General features: G+C 39.8%; 1 protein-coding gene across 3 annotated transcripts in view; it reads left to right on the top strand.

Annotated features, from left to right (window-relative positions):
- LOC137352994 (alpha-actinin-1-like) overlaps positions 1-17,292 on the top strand; it is a 155,676-nt gene that overhangs the window by 78,868 nt on the left and 59,516 nt on the right. For 2 of the 3 annotated variants that reach the window (XM_068018863.1, XM_068018865.1), the window contains exons 8-11: positions 6,571-6,656; positions 10,730-10,822; positions 12,499-12,729; positions 15,322-15,469. In XM_068018863.1, the coding sequence (XP_067874964.1) occupies positions 6,571-6,656; positions 10,730-10,822; positions 12,499-12,729; positions 15,322-15,469 (558 nt within the window). Of the gene's footprint in view, positions 1-6,570; positions 6,657-6,851; positions 6,938-10,729; positions 10,823-12,498; positions 12,730-15,321; positions 15,470-17,292 lie in introns of all 3 variants that reach the window. The other variant, XM_068018864.1, reaches the window with a different exon arrangement.

The following is a 17,292-nucleotide window of genomic DNA, read 5'->3' as shown; positions in this document are numbered from 1 at the left end:
TTAAACTGTGCTTTAAGTGGCAGTTTATCCTATCCCTCAGAATTAATTCAACAATTTACCCACTGCCAAGGTCAGACTGACTGGCCTATAATTATTTGGCCTATCCCTCGCACCCTTTTTAAACAATGGTACAATGTTCACAGACCTCTGGTACCCCTTCTGTATCTCGTGAGGAATTTGAGGATGATCCTCAGCGCATCTATTTCCTCCCTGGCTTCCTTTAACAACCTGGGATACAATCCATCTGGCCCTGGCGATTTATCTACTTTCAAGGATGTCAGACCCTCTAGTAATTCCCCTCTCATTATGAACATCATATCTAATATTTCGCACTCCTCTTTTACTATAATGTCTGCATCATTCCTCTCTTTTTGTGAAGAGAGACAAAAAACTCATTAAGAACCCTGCCCACATCCTCTGCATCCATGCTTAAGTTCCCTTGTACATCTCTGATAAGCCCTACCCTTTCCTTCGTTATCCTCTTGCTCTTAATGTACTGATAAAACACCTTTGGGTTTTCCTTGATTTTACCTGCCAATTTAATAATACCCTCATACCTTGGTAATTGGCTTTATGTTTAAGGTTCTCATTTGTAGTTGAAATGTCACTTTCAAACTTAACATGAAATGCAGTGGTATTATGATCACTCTTTCCCAGTGGGTCTTTTGCTACGATGTTGCTAACTAACCCTGTTTCATTACACAATAGGAGATCTAAGATATCTTTCTTCCCTAGTCCGTTCTACAATGTATTGCTCCAAGAAACTGTCATAAACATTCTACAGATTCATCTTCCAGATCACTGTTGCCAATTTGAATGTCCTAGTCTATATGTAGATTCCAGTCCCCATAATTAATACATTGTCTTTGTTACAAGCTCAAATAATTTCCTGTTTAATGTTCTGTCCAATAATATATCTACTGTTAGGGGGCATGTAAACTATTCCCACCAGTGTTTTCTGACTCCTGCTATTCCTAATTTCCACCCAAACTGATTCTACTTCATGATCTTCTGAGGCCATATCCCTTCTTATTAATGTCTTTGTCATCCTTTACTATCAAGGCTTCCCCTCCTTTGCTGTTCTCTCCAAAATATTGTGTACCCTGGAATATTTATTTCCCAACTTTGATCTCCTTGTAACCATGTCTCGGTAATGACAATTTGATAAATATCAGTTACCTCTGTTCGTGCCACTAGTTCATCTATCTTATTCCAGATGATTTGTGCATTCAGGTAAAGGAACTTTTAATTTCTTTTTTTTTAACCTCTATTCCCTGCAATGACCTTATTTGCCAATGTGCAATTTTTGTTAAACACTCTGTCCCTTTCCTGTCCCATTCTGTTAGCATTTGCCCGCATCACTATCCTGCTCCGATGCCCTCACCCCTTTTTGGATTTCTAAATTTCCGATTACCCAAACCTTCTCTCCCCCCACCACAGCCCTAGTTATGCAATAGGCCAGGACACTGGTTCCAGCCCGGTTCAAGTGAAGCCCATCCCAATGAAATAGCTCCACGGAGTACTGATGCCAGTGCCCCAAGAACCGAAACCCCTTCTTCCCACACCACTCTGAGCCACGTGTTTAGTTCTCTGATCTGCTTGACCCTGTGCCAATTTACCCGTGGCTCAGGTAACAATCCAGAGATGATTACATTTAATTTTCTTTGTTTTAGTTTGGACCCTAACTCCTCACTCTCTAAGCAGAGCATCATTTCTGGTTCTACCTATGTCATTGGTTCCCACATGGACTGAGACAACTGGACCTCCCTCTCCCACTCCAGATTCCTCTCCAGCTGCGAGATGTCCTTAACCCTGGCTCCGGGCAGGCAACACAGCCATCCAAGCTCCGGGTCGCGGATGCAGAGAACAATATCTATCCCCCTGACTATATTGTCTCCTATCGCTACCACATTCCTCCACTTCCCCACTGGAATGGCATCTTTCACCATGGTCAGTCCGCTTATCCATCTTGCAGTCCTCTTTTTCCACACAGGTAGCAAGGATCTCGTACCTGTTCCCTTGCAGGCTATGGCTCCTGCATCACTACGTGCTGATTTTTTTTTTTCCCCTACCTGCCTCACTCGCAGTCACACCCTCCTGTCCCTGGCCATTGGCCATCTCTAATGTTCTCCCTACTCGAAGAGGTGTGACTGCCTCCTGGGACAAAGTCTTCAGGTAACCCTCCCCCTACCTGATGCTCCGCAATGTCTGCAACTCCATCTCCAGCTCAGCAATTCTGAGCTGAAGTCGTGTAAGCTGCAGACACTTACTCCAGACGTGGTTGTCTGGGATTGCAGTGCATTCCACAGATTTCCACATGCTGCAGTTGCAGCACATCGCCGGCCCTGCTATCTCTGTACAATCTTCTTAAAAATTAGTTAATGGTTCACACAGCTGAAGTAATGAAAAGTTGCGCTTACCTGCCTTGGAGTCAAAGAAAAATGACTCTCCGGCTGCTGGAGGCTAACTAGTGCCATCCCCATACATAGCGTTTCATAAGAACATAAATAACAGGAGTAGACCATACGACCCCTGTTCAATACAATCATGGCTATCTGTCCCAAATCCACTTTCCTGCCCCCTCTCCATATTCCTTGATTCCCTGAGACCAGAAAATTTATCTCAACCTTGAATATACTCAACGATGGAGCATTCATAACCCTCTGGGGTAGACAATTCCAAAGATTCCCAACCTTCAAATTTCGGATCAACCCCTTGTCCTGACACTGTGACCTAATGCTCTAGACTCCCCAGAGAGGAAGCAACCTCTGTCTATCCTGTAGAGTCCCTTCAGAATCAGCGATTTTATTTAGGTGAATGGTGATTGATGGGGCAGGAGAAAAGAAAGAGAAATTACCTCAATACTTGAATACAGTCTAAAGTTGCGTCTGTGATATTTGGGTTTTTGTTTTACTGAATTAAGTGCAATGGAGATTAACTCCATATTGCACTCCTTCACTACAGTTATTTTTGGGACTGTTTTCCCAGTTCCTTGGCTGGGGGAGGTGATTTTTTTTTTTTCTCCTCTTGCCCTGATGGAGCTGCCATAGTTGGACAGTGGCGGTCTTTGCCTACGTGAGGTATTGAGCAGAGTGCTCTAAGACTGGCAACTTTCAGGAATGGGAAAATGTGTGCCTCAATAACCTGCACTGTGGTACTAAATTAGCCAGCATGTCTTGACATTTCTGCACCTAGTTGACAATACCTCCAAAATGTGTCTTTTTAAAAAGTCACAAACCAAGATTACTTCAGTTTTCAACTCTCGAAATTGCTGATCTCTTTTTAATCCTCTTGGTGAGACTGATTTTTCATTTGGACTAATCAGTTTAAATGTTACTGCTCATTTCTTTTATGGCCTCTTATCAATCTAAAGACTAGATTTATCCCTGCAATATTTAAGCTTAAACATATTCCAAGACTTCAGTGATATGTGGCTGATGCAGCTGGCAAACCGGTCAGGGAAACTATAGTGTGTGATGTCTTTACTGCAGTTGTTTGTGATGTATTTACTGCATTATGTGAAAGGTGTGCCAGACCTATATCACCTGAAACTCTACTTGGTGAACATTAGTGAAATGGGTTATAGTAACACTGCACCTATTAAAATGTAATCCAGTTACTTGAAGAATGGAAAACTTTTGACTGTTTAAACAAATTACATAATTAAGTGTATTTTCAAATAAAAACTTACCAACCGTAGTCTCATGAATGTATATAAATGTTAACTATCTCAATTTAATTATATGCAGGTGGGCATTAATTGGGGTTTCACGAGCACATATGAAGATACTTACTGAAACTGGGGTGGTTGAATTAGGAGGTGTATATTGTTTCACTGTTACTTGACTGTAGCATTGTAATGGGGAGCAGAATCTCCACTCAAGGGCCTGCATTGTGATCAAAAGTTACATGGTTAAAGTGAAAGTTCTGACTTTTTTTAAAATGTGGAAATGAAGGGTTTTGAGCCATAAGTACTTCCTGGGCTTTACTTCCCCATTTTAATGTTCTAGTATCCCAATGTCTTGTAATCCAAGCCAGAGTTTCCTGATTCAGTTTTGAAAAACTGCCCTCCTTTTGTGATTTGCATTTGACGTTTAACCTGTAGCAGGAGTGCCTAGTCTTTTATTGGTGGGCTGCACAGGTGTGCACCATGAAGCTGCCGGAGCCAAGTATAAAGTTTTAAAACTATGCTCCTATTAATTTGCAAAAGGATAATTACTGTTACTAACAGATCTTCGTATTCTGATGTGGGACTTATCCACCAGTGAGCCAATAGCTGTTTTCAAACCCTCAAAATTTAATAAATAGGCAGATAGTGAGTTGCTAGGGCTGGGTGCAACGACGATATATGGTCAATGAGCTGCAGATTGGGCAGCCCACTGGAATGAGCCTGCTAATAGACTTTTTTGATTTATGTACAGCCAAAAGGCATTCACACTTTAATTTCTCAATCTGCTTTTATTATGCAATTCATGCTTGCTTCACACTTGGACAATATTACTGCAATGCTTTAACCACATATGAACATTCATTTCCACATTCATAACTGAATTTGCCTTCTACCTTTTTAATGTCTCTTCTAGCTTTATTTCCGCATGCCCTTGCAAGCCTGTCCTATAAGAAAAAAATGATCAGCTGCAACTTGGCCCCCAAAAATATACAAATTCTTTTTAAAAAAAGCTATGTATTAAATACCATTTGAGAGCAGTATTTATAGAATTCTGCTTTTGAACCGTGAGATTTTGCCTAGTTGAGGTGTACCCTTTTAGTCACTGTAGTGTCGCAGCTTCACAGCTAATTGTAAAATTTTCAGGAACAAATACTAGTTCTCTTTTTACTCTTTTACCAAGTGAACATGCTGCTCAAATATTTAAATTTGTAATGAGTGTCCAGTTTGTGCATCTAGCTGAGGGTGACTTTAATGGTGTACGCAGTCTTTTTGAAGTAACTATGGCTGTGTGCAGGAGCACAAGGTATACATTAAACTTTGTTAACCAACGGGTAAACCAGTCCAACCATGATTAGTAAACAGTGCTAACACTGGGATATGAAATGCCACCAGGATTCCATTCTGCCAGGGGCTGTTCCTTTAACGACTGATTTCACTGACTTATTTTAATCAATGAGAAAAGCATGCTTTTACATACAAACATACGAATTAGGAGCAGGACTAGGCCACTCGGCCCCTCGAGCCTGCCTTGCCATTCAACAAGGTCATGGCTGATCTGATTGTAACCTCAATTCCTGCCTACCCCCAATAATTCACCCCCTTGCTTATCAAAAATCTATCTACCTCTGCCTTCTATATTCAGACTCTGCTTCCACTGCCCTTTGAGGAAGAGAGTTCCAAAGACTCATGACCCTCAAAAAAAATTTCTCATCTGTCTTAAATGGGCGACCCCTTATTTTTAAGAAGTGACCTCAAGTTCTATATTCTCCAACAAGAGGAAACATCCTTTTGCACATCCTCCCTGTCAAATCCCCTCAGGATCTTGTGTTTCAATTAAACCACCTCTGCTCTTAACTCCATTGGATACAAGCCGAGCCTATCCAACATTTCCTCAAGACAATCTGCTCATTCCAGGTATTAGTCTAGTAAACCTTCTCTGAACTGCTTCCAACGCATTTACATCCTTCCTTAAAAAAGGAGACCGTGCTGTACGCAGTGCTCCAGATGTGGTCTCGCCGATACCCGGTATAGCTGAAGCATAACCTCCCTATTTTTGTATTCAATTCCCCTCTCAATAAGTGATGACATTCCATTAGCTTTCATGATTACTTGCTGAACCTATATACTAACCTTTTGTGATTCATGCACTAGCACACCCAGATCCCTCTGCATCTCCGAGCTTTGCAATCTCTCACCATTTAGATAATGTGCTTTTTAAAAATTCTTCCTGCCAAAATGGATAATTTCGCACTTCCCCACATATTCCATTTGCCAGATCTTTGCCCACTCACTTAACCCATCTATATCCCTTTGTTGCCGCCTTATGTCCTCTTCACAACTTACTTTCCTATATATTGTAAAAAGTTGATGGAATAAGCTTAAATATATATTTTTGTGATAATTGGCTAATTTAGTTTTCTGTGGAATGTTCAAATGACTTTGAAGCTAAATTAGTGCATTTTATGTCTACTTGTATATCAAAACATTTATGGATGTCCATACTGTTTTTTTTAATTGTCCATACATATTGGCGCATCTTAAGGTTTACTCTTCAAACATTCTGCAATTTTATGTCTGGTTAGTTCTCCTCAAGTTTCAAATACAGTTTGAGATCATATCAGAACTTAGCTGCAGTTTACATTGGTGTTCTGGAAGGTGGAGAGCATATTAAAGGCATTTCAGATTAATTTTCTGCAACTTTCCTTTTATGAACAGCCCCATGTTGATTTAAAAGAGCTTTTTTTTCCTGCTGCATCAGTTTCTTTTGTTTTATGAAAGTCTGGTGGTGGGTAAAGTTGTACACCTGGAGTGGCGTTGGTCTGGGGGTAATGCATGTGAAAATGTTTAATTACAATAGCTTAAGATATCGAGCTCTTCCTAATATTTTTGTTTACCCACAGACATTGTGAGCACCGCCCGCCCTGATGAGAAGGCTATTATGACCTATGTCTCCTGCTTCTACCATGCCTTTTCAGGAGCACAGAAGGTACCATAAGTCACCAAGGACCCCTCCCTTCCTGCAAAACTGATCTCGTGCTTCTCTTTCAGCTGTTCCTCAGATTTTTAAATTCTTGGTTCTAGGCATGATGCTGCACCTGTGTGCTTTCGTACCATTTTGCGTGGTTTTTCTGCTTGTGGCATGATGCAACCTTACTCTGCTCTTGACTTTCTCTCGGCACAGATATTGTAGGCACACTCAGGCCAGATGAAAAGGCTATTATGACTTACGTTTCATGTTACTACCATGCCTTCTCAGGTGCTCAAAAGGTGAGCTCTTATCTCTTCTGTGCCTTGCAAATATTCTGTCCTGAGGGCTTTTGGTCATCTGTGGTGTGATCATCATATTTCTCATTAACCGTGGCAAACATTGGATATCTTCAATCTTACTAGTTTGAGATTGTGGCAATGTATTTTCTGTTGGCTAAATACTGCAACTTTTATGGTCATTTGGTACCATTATATGCAAATTAAACTGCCCTTTCACAGTAGTATTTTGAAGTTTGAATTTGAATGTTTGACATTTTACTATGTCGTGACTACAAATCTGAATGTATAACCACTATCGCTTTACACTTATTGTGACTGTTTGTTTGAAAAAGGTTGATTCCATCTTGAGAACTGAAAATTTTAGAACCAAAACCTGGCATTTAGACCCACAAAACCTAAAACACTCAGTACAACCCTCACCTTTCTGTCATCTTGCCTTCTCCCTTCTCTAGAAATACATTGTTATGCTGTCTGCTTCATTGGCCTTCCTTGGTAACATTCCACAACTCTACTATCCTCCTGGATGAAGGAGTTCTGTCTGATTTCACTTTCTTTGAATTTCCATGCTTTAAACTAGTATCCCACTGTTCCCCCATAATTATCTTCTCAGATAAGCCTGGTCAGTTCCTACTCCAATATTAAAAATCTCAAGTCAATTTTGAAGTCTAAGGTGGGAAAACGTGTAATAAAAAAAAAAATTCACTTGGGCTGCACTTGTGTATCGAACATGTAGGTATCGGTTATAATTGGAAAATACCTGGGAGCAAGACTACTTTTGCTTGTAGTTGGGAAAAGAGCAGCAAGCTATCCTAAATAAAAATGCAAATAGGATATTGCAAGAATGACTTCTATGTATGAAATATATATGAATAGCTGAGGAAAGATTGGATAGGCTAGGGTTGTTCTCCCTTGGAACAGAGAAGACTGAGGGGAGATCTTATTGAAATGTACAAAATTGTGAGCGGCCTGGATAAAGTGGAGGTGAAGGGCTTATTCACCTTAAGAGAGGTCAGTGACTAGGGGACATCGATTTAAAGTAGAAAAATGAGGGGGGAGATGAGGAAAAACGTTTTCACCCAAAGGGTCGTGGGGATCTGGAACTCACTGCCTGAAAGGGTAGTTGAGGCAGAAACCCTCAACTTCTTCAAAAAGAGTATGGATATGCAGCTCAAGTACTGTAATCTGCAGGGCTATGGACCAAATTATGGAAGCTGGGATTGGAATAGGTGGATCATTTTTCGGCCGGCACAGACACGATGGGCCAAGTGGCCTCTTTGTGTGTTAAACTTTCCATGGTTCTGTTTCTATTCTATGTAATTTGTACAATTTTCCATACTTCAACCTCCTTCCATAAAACCTTTCAATAATAAATCAGTACAACATGTTGCAGAATAACGTTTTATTATCCAGTGAAGACTTGAAACTTCTGCCCTGGATTGTACTTTTGGGATGCATCCTTTGATTTTTTTTTTTCCAGACTGAAATTCACAATTTCCCCAGTATGCAACATTTTTAGATGGTAAAATCCTTTATCATTTAGAGATTGTTGGTATAAACTGTAGTTCATGCAGTATATGGACAGAATTTCAGCATTAGTGTGGGTTGGTCTGGCATATGTGGCGTTATCGTTTGCTAGCCTCTGATCAGTCAATTTCTACTAACTAAGCATTTTGGTAACTCATTCCGAACAAGTAGAAAGATAGGTGTTGAATTGTCAGAATTTTAGAGCAAGCTTAAAAACTTGGTTTTGTACCAATTCATTTTGGTGCACAACAAAATAAGACAAGACCATCTCCAAGAAGTCATTTTAACTTGGTGTGCAGGTATGTGAAAGTTTTTAAGTAACACCTGTGCCAAAGATACTATTGAACATGTAAAACAAACCTGTATTCCTTAATTTCATTCCTTTAATAAAATATGAAATCTTTTGTGAACCTGTTCTCACCTGTTATCCATTGCTGTCTTTTTCTGTGTAGACCCTTCGTTTCCATCACTTATGACCAACTCTCATCTGCTTTTACTCTTCCTGTGTTTTTGCTGTGTAACAGGTACAGCAGCCTTTCCTTTTCTGCAACTGTATTTTCATTTCTCCTGGCCATTGCTGCATAGTGACCCTTTAGCTTTTTGGAGCTTCCCCCATCACCTCCATTCCTGTTTTCCCTCTAGATCACTTAGTCTTTGAGGGTCCTGCTGTGATTGTTGCCATTACTACTTCTGGCTATTGTGAACCATAATTCTATGACCGCCCCTTTTTTAAAAAAAAAAATTCAGCCTATGGAAGTAGCCATAGTGATACAGCACTGAAACAGGCCCTTCGGCCCACCGATTCTGTGCTGACCAACAACCACCCATTTATACTAATCCTACATTAATCCCGTATTCCCTCCCACATCCCCACCTTCCCTCAATTCTCCTACCACCTACCTACACTAGGGGCAATTTACAATGGCCACTTTACCTATCAACCTGCAAGTCTTCGGCTGTGCGAGGAAACTGGAGCACCCGACGGAAACCCACACGGTCACAAGGAGAACTTGCAAACTCCGTGCAGGCAGTACCCAGAACCGAACCTAACCGGTGCTAACCAGTGCGCCACTGTGCCGCCCATTTGCTGCATCATAGTGCAACAGAGTGTAGTTGACAATCAATACAGTATGTAATTCTGCGAGTAGGGTAGAGTGATGTTCCTGGCGCTTTGGGTTGCAGAATCCTTAATGCAAGTGTACTTGTAGGAATGCAAAAGTGTGCTATGCAAGCTTCCTTTTATTTTTAACAATTTCTTTGCATTCAATATTATGCAAGCTTCCTGTGCAGTGCTGATGGGTTTGTAAATTAATTTATGTCCAGTATTACCCATGGTAAAATAATAGAATATAAATGGGCATTTTTTTTGCCTGAATTTCTGAAGTATTCTACTTTAACTTGTGCTATCCTTTTGCACAAATTAGTTGGAAATAGCTCTACTGTGTGGCATTTCCAAGACATTGGTTAGAGTGTTTAGGACTAGGCACATAATCTAAAACTTAGAACCAGACCTTTTCAGAGTGAAATTAGCAAACACTTTATGCATAGGGTGGTAGAAGTTTGGAACTTTACTAGCATCAATTGCTGTTTGTGGAGATCAATTAATTTTAAATCTGCAATTGATACGTTAATAAAAGGTATTAAGGGATATGGGGCAACGGCAGGTGTATGGATTTAGGTTGCAGATTAGCTGTGATCTCATTGCATGGCAGCACAGACTTGGGCTAAATGGCCTACTTCTCCTTTGCTACTGTTCCTACTTTAGGGATTCGGTCTACAAATATTGATTACCAGCTTTTATGTCCCATGCACTTTTAGATGGAGAAAAAGCCATTAGGGCTAAAATTCAGTTCCTTTTGATGAATCTCAACCCTATCTACTACCACCTCTGTTCCAAATCACTTGACAGTATGCCACCTGAACCCATTCATACGTCTGCTTCAGTGAGCAGTGTGGCTTAAGTTGTGCAGTGTAATCTGTTAATGGATTCTCTAAGTTAGTTCATGCTCAACAGTAGCTTTTGTACTTAAAACCTGCAAGTGGCTTGATTCAAAATTTTATTGTGCGTCATTTTAGTCTTGGAATTGAACAGTACTGAATGAAAAGATACACTTTAATACATCCTGGTAGCTGCTTCCACAAGTCTGATTAAGTTCTGCATGACTTCCTTTTTTTCTTCTAATTTCTCAAATTTGAACTTTTATTTTCATATTTTTATTTGAGCTGATCTGTGGATGCTCGAGTTGTAACCATGCATCTGTTTGACAGGCTGAGACAGCAGCCAATAGGATCTGCAAAGTCCTGGCAGTAAACCAAGAAAATGAACATCTGATGGAAGATTATGAAAAGCTGGCCAGTGATGTATGTATTTCACACTTGTGTGCTGTGCTATAAAATAATTTCCTGACTTGAGCATCATCTGCAGGAATGCATTTTTCAATGGCTAAATGCATTTTAGAACTTGCTTGTCAATTTTAACTTTTTAATCCAAAAAGCAATCAGAAATAACTGTCTTCAATTTCTTGGCAGCAACTCAACTTAAGTTTCTAGATTACAATTTTTGGATTGATGTCCTATCGAGACTCTTTTTAAGGATGAACCAAATTAAACAGCTACAAAGACTTGCCTTTGGGAGGAGGCTTGTGTGGCACTTGGACCAATTGGGCCAAATGGCCTGTTCCTTGTGCTTTTTGGCTCTAACTTTAGTAGTCTTTTTGTTCCATTTTAGCTGATCCTTAACCGTGCTTATCATTTAGATTTAATTACCCCAATATTGTATGGGAAATGAATTAAAAAAGACTGAGGAGTCATTTTTGAATGTGTAGTGCTTTACTAATGTTTAGCTTCCTCAGTCTTTTTCTTTCAATACCTTCCTCAGTCTTTTTCTTTCAATACCTTCCTCAGTCTTTTTCTTTCAATACCTTCCTCAGTCTTTTTCTTTCAATACCTTCAATTAAATCACTGTTAAAATGGAAGAAAAAAAGACAGACTGATTATAATCAAACTGTTTGAATTGCAGGTTTATTTAAGATGTTTCTGCTTAAACATACTGATTGGGAAGGAGATAGAAACTTATGCAGAACTCTTGTCCTGTATTAATATTTGAATACAATAAAGCCTAATAATTTACTAATTATAGGGAAATGAAATTCAGCTGTATGAACTCATTCTGGAAACCTTGGTCCCATTCTGTAATACTTTTAATTATTCTGAGGCCAGAATATAGATTTGCTGACATTGATTTGCAGCCCTTTCTAACAATATCATTCAAGATCTGAGGAGAAATTCTTGTGCAAGTGCTTCCTCCGGTACTTTTTATGTGGAGAAAGTTTATACTGTACATTTTAATTTTAATACTTTGAATTCTAGAAATTTAATAAGCAAAAAATGCTAGAAACATTTGAGATCCTGACAGTCGGTTCTGTATTTTGAAGATTCTATTTTTCTTCTGCTAAATGAGATACTCTACCAGCACCCTTATTTGCTCAGGAGGGATGAAAATAATTCGTATTTGCATGTGCAAAGTTAAATGACTGAAGATTAGAGCCAATATCCCAGCTGTAATTTGCATTTTTATCAATCCATTTTGACAAATGCAGGTTTTATTTTCTAAATAGTGTTAGTGAACCTCCCATGGCCTTGCTCATGGCTAATCCAAGGAACTGGACTAGGTTTTCTGATCATGGAACCAGTCATCCATTAAAATAAAGGGCTGCTATTGGTGCAAGTGGAAAGGGTCATTCAGCTGTTTTCTCTTAATGGGACAAATTAGGTGGACATGGATGGGGGAGTGATTGCACCACAACAACACTGGTGGGAGAACTGGATAGCAGGCATTAGTGTTTAAAAATAACAAAAATAGGGGTTTGCACTTTAAGCATTATGGCTAGTAATGCCAGAGAAGTTATACTAAAACATGACAATGTGCGCATAACTTTTCAAGAACAGAATTCTTCACTTTAATGCTACATTGTGAGTTTTTAACTTTGGATTTGTTGTATAATCTCCATTTTCTTTACTTGTGCTTTTGTTCTCAGTTGCTAGAGTGGATTCGCCAAACCAAACCCTGGCTTGAGAACAGAGAGCCTGAGAAAACAATGCAAGCCATGCAGCAAAAACTGGAAGACTTCCGTGATTACCGCCGTGTTCACAAACCTCCGAAAGTACAGGAGAAGTGCCAGCTTGAGATCAACTTCAACACTTTGCAGACCAAACTCCGGCTCAGCAACCGGCCAGCATTCATGCCTTCTGAAGGGAAAATGGTCTCGGTAAGAAGAATTTCACGCTACTTTTGATCCAATGTCACATTCAGGATTCTGTTGAAATCAAAAAATGACTGTTTCTATTTCTAATTTAATAAGCTCAACACCTCTTGGCTCCTCTCTTCTCATTTCCCTCCTTCCCCACACTGTAGTAATTATGCTTTTTGTGTCCCATGTCGACTGTGGCTCAGTTGGTAGCACCCTTGCCTGAGTTCGCAATGTTCTGTGTTCAAGTCTGACTTCAGGGCTTGAGCACGAAGATTGAGGCTGACACTCCAGTGCAGTACTATCAAGTGCCGTCCTTTGGATGAACTATTAAACAGAGGCCCTATCTGCTTGCTCAGATAGATGTAAATGATTCTATGGCTCTATTTCCAAGAAGAGCAAGGCAGATAACCCTGGTGCCCTGGCCAAATTTTATCCCTCCATCAACATCACAGATTTATCTAGTCATTATCACGTTGGTTGTGGAAGCTTGCTGTGTGCGAATTAGGTGCCACATTTTTTTTTTGTGATTACACTTCAGAAGTATTTCATTTGTTGTAAAGCACTGAGATGTTTGCTGTTGTGAAAAGCGCTATATAAATGCAAGTCCTATTTTTCCCAATCATCACTGCCAAAGACATGCTGGGTGCAATTCTGCAGGTTCTAGTTGTATTCTGATACCCTACTCATATGGTTATTCTTCATTTGTGAAGTGGTCTTTTTCAGTTAGTTAAAGCACCCTCACCAGCTCCTTGGCTGAGATTAGTTAAATTGGCATTGTCCAGCAATTGAATCTGTGAACTACAGCGCTCCGCCTCACAGCTCCAGCGACCTGGGTTCAATTCTGGGTACTGCCTGTGTGGAGTTTGCAAGTTCTCCCTGTGAACCGTGTGGGTTTTTGCCGGGTGCTCCGGTTTCCTCCCACAGCCAAAGACTTGCAGGTTGATAGGTAAATTGGCCATTATAAATTGCCCCTAGTATAGGTAGGTGGTAGGGGAATATAGGGAAGGTGGGGATGCGGTAGGGATATGGGATTAGTGTAGGATTAGTATAAATGGGTGGTTGATGGTCGGCACAGACTCTGTGGGCTGAAGGGCCTGTTTCAGTGCTGTATCTCTAAATAAATAAACTAAATTGGTATAGGGCAATACCTTACTAGGCCATGCATTTACCAAGTGAGTGTGCTGCAGTGAAAAGAATTAACACCATTAGTTTTCATGCTGTTCAAGTAAATGCTATTGCCCCATATGCAGTAATGAACATACAATTGTGCCAAAATAATTTTGGACTTTTTGGTTTTGTTTGTGCCAAAAAAGTGCCATAATGAAGTCTAGTTCCATTTTTGGATTTTAAACCATGTTTATATTCCATTTTAAATGTCGGTTATAAAAGCTGGTGAGGTAACTGTTGCTTGATACCCTAACGTATACTTGGAACGCACTGGTGTCATTATTTGGATAGTTTTCTATTGAGTACTCTTCAATACTGCTTTTTACTGCTATGGAGAGAACATTATATATATTTTGGAAAAAGGAATCCAAACTCTGGTGTTGGTTATGGGAGTTTTATGTGAACCTGACAGCATGACTGTTTTGCCATTCTGACTGGTTGACAAGCTGGAACTTTTTAAGAATGAATTGTGGTTAACATTATCTTCATGCAGAAATACTTCCAAAAATAAACGAGGGCTGTCAAAACATTAAATTGGGTGGGCGGGGTATTTGACATGACGCTGAATTAAGAGATATTTTTGAAATTTACAAATCACTGAACTACTCTATGCCTTTTAATTTATTCATCAATTTCCTGCTCAGATCCCTCCACCACCCCCTCATGCCCCAAATCCACTGCAGGTTTTCTGGTATCAGCACTTTCTGGTCCAATAAACTATATACCTTTAATATATTCATCTCTATTTAAATGAGGTATTAAATAGAGACCCCTATCTGCCAGTTTCAATGGAAATTAAAAGATTCCCACTGCAGTAAAAGTAAAATGTCTACTGGTATCCTAGCCACAACATTCCTCATTTAGACAACACCACTAGAAATAAACTAGTTGTTTATCTCCTTTTGTTTGTGGTATCTTTGATAAGCATGGAATGTCTTTATCTACACACCACCAACTACATCAAGTAATTAATTCTGTGAAATGTTTTAGGACATGAGGTATGCAAAGGAGTTTTATAAATGCAAATTACATAGGAATTGCTAGACACAAAGACCAAGGTCCACCTCGCTCGCCTCTGCTATCCTAATAGTCGCGTGATAAAGCAATAATGGAGTTGTTGATGAATCATGGCAGTCAATCTTAGTTTGCAGCAGACCCAGAAATGAGGCAAAGAAAACCCCAGTGGTGGAAAACTTTAGGAGCTATTGATCCATAGTCACCTGTTCTCCCAAGCCTGCTGCATTTGCCAAATCATGTCCCAGATTATTCATTTACTGTGTCTCATTTCTGAAAGAAATTATCTAATTTGAATTATATGTGCATATATATTTGTGATCATATGCTTTTACTTGGAGGTTAAAACCCTGGCTTTAAGCAGTTCTGAAAGTTGCTAATTCCCAGTTGGTTTCTGTGGAGTAATGTAATTTCTTGGTTGTATTGTAGGATATTAATAATGCATGGCAAGGCCTAGAGCAGGCTGAGAAGGGCTATGAGGAGTGGCTGTTGAATGAGATAAGGAGGCTGGAAAGACTTGACCATTTGGCAGAAAAATTCAGACAGAAAGCCACCATTCATGAAGATTGGACCAAAGGTAATGACCTAATATGTTGCTTACAGTTTAAAATGAAATTATATACAGGTGTAGAATTAATGGTTAGTTCTGTGATAGAAATGTAGTAAAACATTCTAAACAATTTGTGGAGTACTAGTTTAGATCTAAGAGCACCTGATGCTGCTGGAAAATTATGGACAATGAAGATCAAGCCCAGGGGAAAAAAATAAGATCCTGGTGATCACAAATTAATTCAGTCTTGTTTGTGTAGGATCATTTTACAGCATAGGAAATTGAGTGATCCTCATCCTTCTATTAATAATAGCAACAACTTGACTTTTTAATAGCATCTTTAATATGGGAAAACCTCCCAATCAGCTTCACAAAAGCATAATGAAAGATTGATACTGTTCCTGGCTTGTGTCTGTATTACACGAGCTTTTAATTTTGCTGTCTTTGAAAATCCCTGATTGGGTAAATCTGCAGTACTGCTGTGCTCAAGTGGATAATTAGTGGACACATTAGCTTATCTTCAAAATAACCAGAATATTTTCAACTAGTCTAAGGGCTGTACTGTGTGAATGCATCAATCAAAAATTACTTGGCTATAGCCTGGCAAAAAATGGAGTTGACAGTCCAACCTGTGGATTTCTTTATTGCCTGGCAGGTCGCTGATCGTTTTGTTATGACTAAGCTCGCCAAGCATCCTCAATAAAACTTAACTTGGAGCTCAATTCTTGCTTCCTGTCAATAGGATTAGCATAAGGCACCATAATCAAGCTGTCTTTTGGTCAACAGCTGCTATTAGCAGCGGAAAAATAAATACTGTAATTAACGGTGTGCTGATTCCTGACATTACAGAACAACCTTGACTGCAGTTCGGCAAACAGGAGAATCTGCATAACTGAGGATCATCCCAAATAAAAATTGATAAGTTTGTATGATAAATAACAGGCAGAGTAAAGGAATCCAAGGAACATTGACTAATGCTGCATTTCTCTGCTAGAGGAAAATAAAATACTGATGTGCGCACAAGTGGTAACTAATTTACAAGGTTTTAACTTGTCTGCAAATTGCATATTAGCAATTCACTTCGAATTATTTCAAAATGCTTGAGCCTGAGGTGACAGTAAGTTGTTGCAGCATCTATTGCTTGGTAGATCCACAGTGGCAGCAGTGTGTACCATCTACAAGATGCACTGCAGCAACGCACCAAAGCTCCTTGCCAGCACCTTCCAAACCTGTGACCTCTACCACTTGGAAGGACAAGGGCAGCAGGTGCATGGGAACACCATCACCTGCAAATTCCCCTCCGAGCCACACACCATCCTGACTTGGAACTGTCTCGCTGTTACTTCACTGTCACTGGTTCAAAATCCTGGAACTCCCTTCCGAACTGCACTGGATGTACCTACCCCACACGGACTGCAGCGGTCCAAGAAGGCAGCTCACCACCACCTTCTCGAGGGCAATTGTGGATGGGCGATAAATGCTGGCTTAGCCAGCGACGCCCACATCCTATGAATGAATGAATAAATTTTAAAAAAAAATTGGCAGGCTTGTGTAAATGTTTCAGGCTAGTGACTGCAAACTCAGTGGCTGTCATGACTTAGATTTTTGCCACTTGTTAGTCAGCCTATAAATGACTGCTCTGCCAGTGATGCCCATATCCTATGAAAAAAAACTATTTTATAGCTTTACATTAATTGCCATTGGCGTCCTATTAGCTCATGTGACAAATGTCCCTGGTGTTTTAGTAAGAGATGATTAAAATGTAAATACTGCAAGCATTATATCAACACAGTTTTGGTGTTCTTTGTGACCTTGAACTTAGTATCTGAAAGCCACAGGTCGGGTCCATG

The sequence above is a fragment of the Heterodontus francisci genome, chromosome 40 (assembly GCF_036365525.1).
Source record: "Heterodontus francisci isolate sHetFra1 chromosome 40, sHetFra1.hap1, whole genome shotgun sequence".
Classification (NCBI taxonomy): domain Eukaryota; kingdom Metazoa; phylum Chordata; class Chondrichthyes; order Heterodontiformes; family Heterodontidae; genus Heterodontus; species Heterodontus francisci.
The sequence above is the reverse complement of the archived record's forward strand: the minus strand, read 5'-3'. Positions and strand labels throughout refer to the sequence as shown.